Source organism: Arvicanthis niloticus, chromosome 5 (genome assembly GCF_011762505.2).
Source record: "Arvicanthis niloticus isolate mArvNil1 chromosome 5, mArvNil1.pat.X, whole genome shotgun sequence".
Classification (NCBI taxonomy): Eukaryota; Metazoa; Chordata; class Mammalia; order Rodentia; family Muridae; genus Arvicanthis; species Arvicanthis niloticus.
In genome coordinates, this window is record NC_047662.1 from 83,760,917 (window position 1) to 83,769,843 (window position 8,927).

The 8,927-nt window shown below is 46.0% G+C and overlaps 1 protein-coding gene across 1 annotated transcript; it reads right to left on the minus strand.

Moving 5' to 3' along the window:
* Positions 1 to 332: 332 nt before the first annotated feature.
* On the minus strand, positions 333 to 6,235 carry Atp6v1g1 (ATPase H+ transporting V1 subunit G1). The gene is made up of 3 exons (XM_034503983.2): positions 6,038 to 6,235; positions 2,330 to 2,430; positions 333 to 1,085 (listed from the first exon to the last, which is right to left on the minus strand). Exons 1-3 carry the CDS (start codon positions 6,117 to 6,119, stop codon positions 912 to 914), a joined length of 357 nt encoding a protein of 118 aa, XP_034359874.1. The 5' UTR covers positions 6,120 to 6,235; the 3' UTR covers positions 333 to 911.
* Between the last annotated feature and the right edge of the window lie 2,692 nt (positions 6,236 to 8,927).

Consider the following 8,927-nt stretch of genomic DNA (forward strand, 5'->3'; position numbering starts at 1 on the left):
ACAGTTCCTCATGTTGTAGCAATCCCCACCCAACCATAAAATTATTTCACTGCTACTTCATAAGTCTGAGTCTGCTACTGTTAAGAATTGTAAATATCTGATATATAGAATATCTAATATGTGACCCCCAAAAGGATCATGACCCACAGGTTGCTTGTTGCTCTCTAAACCAGGGGGTGAAATCACAAGCAATTTCATTCCCAATAAAATGAACACCTTGAGTATAATAAGGTATGTGTTTGCATCCAACACCTACTGACTCCTAAATGAAATTCTGCTCAACATCTGGGCCAAGATATAATTGGTATTATCAAAAAGAGGAGACAGGAGGGTGAAAGGCAAGACAGAGTTTTACTTTTAAATGATTACAAGCACACCAAATAACATGTAACCAGTTGAGTCCTAGCATCCAGTGATTTGGGTTAGGATACACTAACAGCAGCCTCAACAAGCATACTCACTGTCCTAAATCATCCAGGGTAGAGTGCTCTAAGGCTGGCTGCTTCTTCACAGGAGTTACAAACAGCTAGTTACTACTTTTTCATAGACAACGCCCCTGACCTTTAAGAAAGTAGAAGGGAACAATTTAATCCCTTTCTTTCTTCAAAGAATTTTTTTTCTACTAGACTAATAAAAGAAAAGTCAATACTGATACCCATTACTTGCACAAACACACAGAAAAACAGGTGAGACGTACTCCTTAAAGACACACAAGGTAAGAAGATGAAGCTTCAGGTATGCAGTAAGTCTGTACTAAAGGCTAGATTTGATACTCTCAAAAAGTGAAGGGTCCTACAACAGCATAGAGAAATAATTTAATGCCTTCCTGAACAGAACTCGAGCTCTGTGGAGGTTTCCTGTTCTATTGGGGACAGATCTCATGCCAACCCACAGACAGGCGCTTCTGCCTCCTATCCGTTTATGCGGTAGTTTTCATGGATTTCTGGTCGGATGTCACACACAAAGGCCAAAAGGTTATCCAGGACTTCGTCCCTGTTCTGCTCAAAGTAGTTCTGGAGGATGGTCATCTTCTCCTGGGTCTCCTTCTCCACCTCACTGCTACAACTGCCATGGGACCCCAGTGCCTGCAGGGGAGGAGACAGGACAAGGGGACATCAGGAAGATTCTCCAGTTGAGTCATTTAATAAGCAAACATAGCACACAGCTCTGAGTAAAGGCTAGAACCAACCTAAAGATTCAACAACTATGGCTCCACCCACACTGGTGCAACCTTGTGATCCCAGCTACCTGAGGCAAGAGCAGAACTGCTTGAATACAAAAGGAAAATAGAAAACAAAGAAGTCAATGATTGACTTAATTCGGTCCCCGGTAGCAACACCACCAGCAACTGCATGTGTGTACACACATACAATCTAACAACTGAAAGTGGTTTTGAACTATGATACATCTATGCAAGAGACTACAGTTCAGCAATATGATTGTAAAATATACAGTTTATAGGCAAATAATACAATATCACTGATGTCAGCATTTATTTTTGATGTGGCTTGAAAAGTGCAAAGATGGACACTGGAAAGACTGCTCAGCAGTTAAAAGTACTCGCTGCTCTTGCAGAGGTTTGGTTCCCAGCACCAATATGGTGGCTCTCAACGATTAATAACTCATGCATGCTCCAAGGGAGCCAATGCCCTTAACACCTAGATGAGGGCAATCTCAAACCTTTCACTTTGATTTTCAACTAGGCAAATAAACTGTGAACCACTGTTAACTGTATGAGACACCACACAGCTCTGCTCCCCCTTCCCACCTCTACAAGTTCCTCTGCATCCTTTATTTCCCACCAAGATCTGTCTCTCCATCACTTTATGCATCATAGCTGTCAACTATAGTAACAGATCTCTATACTATACTGAGGAGCAGGTTCCATTTATCACATGTAGATTGTCACAGCAGTGTTCACTATAGGTTTATAGGACTTATTCTAAGCTGAACTCTATGAAGGCAGGGACCGAATCTACTGTTCCTCACTGATCTGCCAGCATCTAACATGGTACCTGGCATATATCAAGTGCTTACAAGAATGCTAAACAAATAAATGAAAATTAGAACTTGATATAGTAAGTAAATAAAAGTGACTATCCCAAGAGACAAACCATATAATAAACAGGGACGACAGGGTGGGACTAGGGACTAAGTGGTAGAGAACTTGTCAGCATGCAAAGGCTGAAGATTTACTCCCCAGTACCACCAAAACCAAACAAACCCCCAAACCCTCAAAATTGCACTAGCAGCTCTAAGCTGTGCCAGCTCTTTTCAGATCTGCACAAGAAAGGAAGGCAATAGTGAAGACAAACAGAGGGAGGCCCACCGCAGCTTCCTTGGCCTTGAACTCCTTCTCCCTCTGCAGGCGGTACTGTTCAATTTCAGCCTGGGCTTCTTCTTTGGCCTGCTTCAACCTCCTGTTCTTTCCTGTTTTCAAAGAAGAGAAGGACATCAAGAAGTGTCTCAAGGTAGAACAGCAAGTAGATGCTGACAATGAATTTTGGCAGTCAAAGAAGAAAATAATGTAAACACTAGGAAGTACAAAGGAAAGAGGGAATGCAGATCTAAACAATGTAGCTTCTGCCTCCAGCCTTTAAATGGAAACAAAACAGGAATGTCCTTTAGAGCTGTGAGCAGTGTATGAGGCCCTCAGTCCAAAGTCCAGAACTGCTCACACGGACACACACGGGCACATACGGGGACACACACACACCTCCACACACACAAAAGGGAACCTATGAAAACAAAGAAAATACAGTGGAATGTCACAGCGTTGTATCAATCTCATTAATAAAATATTAACATAAGCTAGGTGACAGCCATCTGGGGAGCTCCTCCTCACCCTAAACAGTGAACAGTGAGCTGTGTGGCTGCAGGCTCTCATTACAGTTTGCTGAGCACTAATGTACTCAAAGGGTATCACCTAAAATGTAGCTACGGAAAGAGATGACATAATCCTGCAAACTGGGCACCATGGCAGTGGCAGATGCAAAGCCACAACAGGAGAATGCTAAATGCAGTGCCAGAGCACACACAGCTGGGACAGGAGGAGAAATAGGGGCTCTGGTCTCTGGAAGATAGCCAGTTTAACCCAGGTTGGCAAAGTCTCCAAGTTGTCAGACCACAAGACCAGCCAACAGTCTTTGCTTTGAATTTCTGCTCACGAAAGGGGGGGGGGAGGGAGGGAAGAGAGAAAAGAGAGAGAAACGAAACCAAACAAAACTTGAGTCAGGGTCTCTCTATGTAGCGTTAGATGTCCTGAAATTCACTATGCATAGAACAAATAGGCCTGAAACAGAGATCTGCCTGCCTGTCTCCCAGGTACTGGGATTAAAGACATGTACCACTAAGCCCAGTTTCACCAACACAGTTTTAGAATTCTGCACCTGTAATGACCCTATGTCATCAGTGCCGTCTGGCAAGTCTGAAACAGACTCTCCCTACACACCCCAAGGGTTATTTCCGCAAGCCTACACTTAAACACAGTACTTATTTCAGCTCACTCCTCCTGTGCTAGGCCCAATCCTTCACAGGCAGTCCTCCTCCTATCAGCTACATGGGCTACATTTAAAGCCAAAGCCCTTTTCCAAGCCAAGTCTATCAAAGACATTTGTCCAACCATTATTCAGCAACTTCAAAGTAACTTCACCATCCCAGAACCAGTCCCTAAGACAAGACCACCAATGCCTTTTGGCAAACATCCTCAAAGCTGTTTTGACACACTTCTCTGAAAATCAATACTACTGGACCAGTAGATCACACAAACATAAATACACCTCCTCTAGTGCTGGAAAGTACTCACAGGAGTCGAGCACTCCACCACTCAACAATACATCTAGTCCCAGGTATTTTTTTCCTCCTCCCTTTCGAGTTTTACATAGCCTGTGCTGGTTCCAAACCTGGGATGTCACTGTTTGGGATCAACTTCCCTTAGAGTTATGTATAACCACTCCCAGTACTAATTGTTTTTAAGGTTTCTGAGACCTTACATATGGGAGCTGGGGTCTTGTTTCAAATGAAACGTCCCAAAGTAATGATTTCATGAGAAACTCAGGCTTGATTATTTTACAACATACACTGTCCCTTCCCAGTCTCAGTGTGTATGCGTGTTTTTTCCTGGTTTCTAGAGACAATATTTCTCTGGCTGTCCTAGAACTCCTTCTGTAGACCAAGGTAGCTTCGAACTCAGTGATCCACCTGAGTCTGCCTCGGAATGCTGAGATTACTGCTTTTCCTTCCCAGCTCTTAACTGAGCAAGTCAAGTGTGATCACAAATCAAAGAGGACAGTTCTCAGATTTTAGCTCTTTTCAATGCCTCTCTTCCCAACCACTGAAAATATTAGAATGCAAGTTAGCTATAAGCTAACCCCTCTAAAACAAACTCCTTCAGCAAATAACAGCTACCTGAAATGTACAAGATCTTGCAGCCAAGTAAGGTTTAAAAATCTCTCAGGAACTTGGGTCATTCCCACCACAGTCCAAGTACTTGTTTTTGCACTTCCTCCAAACAGTCACACAGAAGTCCCAACACAAACACCTGCTCTGCTGCTGAGTCATCACTGGACAAACTGACAAGTCATTCTGGAAATTCTGGATCAAGAGCCACCTGAGAAGAAAAGGCTTCTCGCCAGCCCAGCACTCACACAGAAAATGTATCCTAGGAAATAAAGAACCACCTAACTCTACCAGAGCCACACTTCAAATCTACTTGGGGGTGAGCATGGTGGCACATGCCTTTCAGGCCAGCGCTGGGGAGCAGGGGGCAGGCAGATCTCTGAGAGATCTCAGCCCACCAGCAGTACTTAAGATATGTGGACTACAAGTTTTATACTAAGAAAAATTCCTTGCGTGAGAAAGGCCTCTCAACCCAGAGTCTGGCCAAATCGTCATCTGAGTTTCATTTTTCCCTCCTGCAAAAATAGGACTACACACAGTGTCTGCTGACCTTGGAAAACTGGATTCATAAAGTTCCCGAGGCACAGTTTCCAGTTTCCAAAAGCTTATTCTAGCGGCAGGGCCATGTAAACCAACAGTTTACTCTAACGCTATGTCAAAAAATAAGCATTGGTGAGGGAAGGAGCCTGAACGAAGAGCTGCTGCCTACACTCTGAGATTCAAAACTATAAGAGCAAACGATGTGCAAACGCTTGGCGGGACATAAATGAAGCTGCTTTTAGGATTCATGGTGACGCAGTACAGCTGGAAGAGAATGTCTCACAGGGACATTCTTAGTAAAGAATACAAAAGCTTGATTGATGAAAGCACTTCCTTTAATCCATTATGAAATACCAGCTCCATTCTGCAGGGACTAGGAGTGATGAGTGGAAGGAAAGGTGTGAGGGAAGTTATATTCGAATTTTAAGCAGGTGACTGCAATGGGGGAAAAAAATGAGTTATAGAAATATTACTGGCTTCTTCCACTCCTTGGTCTCAGTTAGGCACGTGTGGTAAACTGACTTTTCTGGCCACCTTGTCCCTCTCCACACTGGCCTTTCACTGCTACCCACATCCTAACTGGTATGTGTGCCTCCGCTCAAACATGAACTACCCTGTGATGACGGTGAACTGGGCACTTCTCTAGTACATTCTCCGGGGGGGGGGGGGGGGGGGGAGAAGGAATGATCGAGTTAGGTAGCCACATGAACTCAGGTAGTTCAACTATGGTGCTGAAGGAAAAGATGGACGGGTATCAGGTTAGAGAGGCTGGGCGAAAGGTTTAAAGTGACGGCCGAGAGGTGGCCAGGAAGACTGAGGTTCGCAGACTCGACCGCCGTGGCCGTGGCTCCCGTGGGTGGGCCGCAGCCGGAAGGAAGGGATCAGGTGGGAGCAGAGTTTCTGTGGAGTGGCCCACTTCACGCCCTGCACCCCGAGAAGACAACGAACCCACTACTGTCTCCACGGGCAACCTGTGGTCCTGCCTCGCGGCTTCCAGGAACCACCCGGACAGCTTCTAGCCCCGACACTGTCCCCCGGCCTCCGCCCGCGGCCTAGCCGCCGTCCCCCGCCAAGCATCCCGCCCCGTCCCGGAGCTCACGCTTGCGGGCCTCGGACACCTTCTCGGCCGCCCGCTTCTCGGCTTGCAGTAGCTGCTGGATACCCTGCGACTGGCTCGCCATTGCTGCAGGGACTCTGGGCCGAGAGAACGGCCTAAGTCAACGGCTCAAACACTCAGAAGCCCCTCGGGTCACCTGACCTACCACCGAGAATCTGCGCCTGCGCAGTGCGCAGGAGCCCCGCCCTGGCGTCTCAGCTGACTGCTTTTGAGTCCCGCGACTCCTAGGAGATGGGGCGGAGCGAGGCGGGGCGGGGCGGAGCGAGGCGGGGCGGGGCGGAGCGAGGCGGCGCGGGGCGGAGCGAGGCGAGGCGGGGCGGAGTGAGACAGGGCGGGTGGAGCGAGGAGGGAAGTGCCAAACTCTTCCACTACGCCTGCGCATTGATGGATGGCTGCGCCTGCTTTTAATTTTGCTTATGTCAGTGGCTGCTTTTTAGCGGGTATTATCCCTGTGGCAGTCCTGTCATGTAGTTATTTCCCTCTTCCCGTAATTAATAGTGCGCCCACGTTGAAGTTCAGAACCAAGGACCCAAACCTAAGTATTTACCCCCACTCTTCACCCAGCTAAACTTCCTACCTTTCTAGAACTTTCCTTGGAATTTAGACCCTATCAGGAAGCAGTGTTGCGCATAGTGATACGGGCTGCAAAAGCAGCACACCCATATCCGGATGCTGTGGCAAGAGGATTGAGTTCAAGGCCTGGCTAGATTATGTAGTGAGACTGTGTTTGTGGGGAGGGGAAGGAAAGCAGGTAGTGAAGGCATGGCACATGCTTTTAATCCCAGCACTAGGAAGGCAGAGGCTCTGATTCGAGGCAGGCCTGATCTACAGAGTGAGTTCCAGGACAGCCAGAGCTACCCAGAGAAACCCTATTCTCGAAAACCCAAAAAGAACCAAAAATGATATCAAAGGTAAGTTTAGAATGTCCTGGCCAGTTCTGGAGAGAAGTCTGAAGCCTTTAGGTTCAGACACTAGCAAGTACTCAGGCACACTCACACGGGGACTCAGCATCAAGTCATCTCTAATCCCTGTGACTTGTGAGGCAGTTGCCTTGGTGCTAGGGATGGAACCTAGGCCCTCAAGTATTGTAGGCCCTCATCCCTCTGAGCTGTATCCCTAGACCTCCCATCCCTTTCTGAACCAAGCTCAGGAATAAATAGTGCTGTCTCCATAAGTGTTGCTGAAATCACAGTAGGCATGCATACCTCCCTTGATCCTGAAGACGGATTAAGGAGACAGTGATAGCTCAAGGTACAGATATTTACCTCAAACCCTAACGATGTGAGTTCTATTTCAGGGACCCACGCGAAAGAAGAAGAGAAACAACCCCTGCAAGCTATCTTCTAACCTCCGTAAACACACAGGGACATATGTATGCATTGCCACCACCCACCCACACAATTTTTTTTAAAAATTAAGACATTAAGCAAATAATTATAGCATAATAAATGAAGGAAATTTGCAAAGTGTTTTTAAGACATGCCTGTTGATGAAGAGAAAAAACAGTGTGAACAGTCATGAAGAGAGAATGGATGTGAAGCCTCTCCCAAGGGAGAGATCTAAAATGAGATTCTAAGGCTGTGTCAGCATCACAGGGCTGTTTGTAACCCTCATCTACTGTAGACAGAAAACATAGCTCCTGTTCAGAACAGAATACAAGAGAGCCCAATATGATCATGGTCCAGGAAGGACAGATTCAGATTCCCCTGAATGGCATGTCCCACTGAGGAAGAGGTTACATTTATGGTCAAAGAACAAAACAAGATTGTAAATACTTTTACCTAATTCATATACTCAATGTACTTACCTAACCCATGGGTCTATACAACAAGTAGACAGTTAATGGCAGCATTGGAAAGCCTCCTCAACGAGCTCAGCATGCTCTTTTCTAATATCCTTAGTATTAGGGTTGGAGGAAGCCAGTAGCCTGTGACGTTACCAGTTCATTTCGAATGTTCCATCTAGTGGTCCCAGAGCTGTCAGGGCAGATGTGGAGGTAAATGGCTATTAAGAAAGCTAAAGATAGGCCAAGATGATTTTAGCACTATGTCTGAAAAATTGTGTCTCTCCTCAGTCATGAACCTCCACTCCATCAGTCTTCAGGACCTTCCATGCTGATGTGGCTACTTTGGAGGTCACCACTACCATGTACCAGGCCTTGCTTCTGTTCCTAGGGGATAGGGCTGTCAAGATAGGAAGTGGGGCTTGCATTTGCCCCGTGCTATGCTCTGGAATGACTCCTGCCAGCAAGTTTCGGACATGCTATGAAATAACAGTCTCATTCGATCATGTCCAAACGGAAGCTCAGCAGGTTAAGTAATTTGTCCACAGTCACACTCCTGTTGACTGCCAAATGGGATGCCTGCCTCTTGTCAAGCTGCAGACTGACATCTGTAGCCAGCTCTACTCTTCTGCAGAATTCCTGGGGGCTTTGGAAAGGATTAGATGACCTCTTAAAGTCTGTGAAATGCTGAGAACATTAAGTAAGACCAAGATTTTTATTTCTAGAAATCTCTCTGCACTGGAGGATGAGTGGTTTGATGATTCAAAGCTTTTTCACTTGATTCAGGTTAGAAACAGCATAGTAACCAGGAAATGAATAGTCTCTGGGACCTTTAAATCCAGGAGATACTTTCTTGGGAAGATTGGCCAATGTTTGTATTCCCAGAAAACACAATATACTCAGACAATCAACAGAGAACAGTATGCACTAAAGAGGTGGGAGGAAAACTAAAAGAGATGATTGAGAAAAAAAATGATACAAATTCCCACTTAGAAACAAGAGGATGAATAAATGTGGCTTATTGTACCATAGAAAAGTATTCAGTCATGTGCCAGTGAGATGACGCAGCAAGGACATGGACAAGCCTGA

Excerpts from the sequence above, each read along its gene's own strand:
- Atp6v1g1 (XM_034503983.2), bottom strand. The coding sequence starts at position 6,119 with ATGGCGAGCCAGTCGCAGGGTATCCAGCAGCTACTGCAAGCCGAGAAG. Across the intron at positions 2,431-6,037 it reads GGTGTCCGAGGCCCGCAAGC|GAAAGAACAGGAGGTTGAAG; the intron begins GTGAGCTCCGGG and ends CTTTGAAAACAG. Across the intron at positions 1,086-2,329 it reads TCAAGGCCAAGGAAGCTGCG|GCACTGGGGTCCCATGGCAG; the intron begins GTGGGCCTCCCT and ends CCTCCCCTGCAG.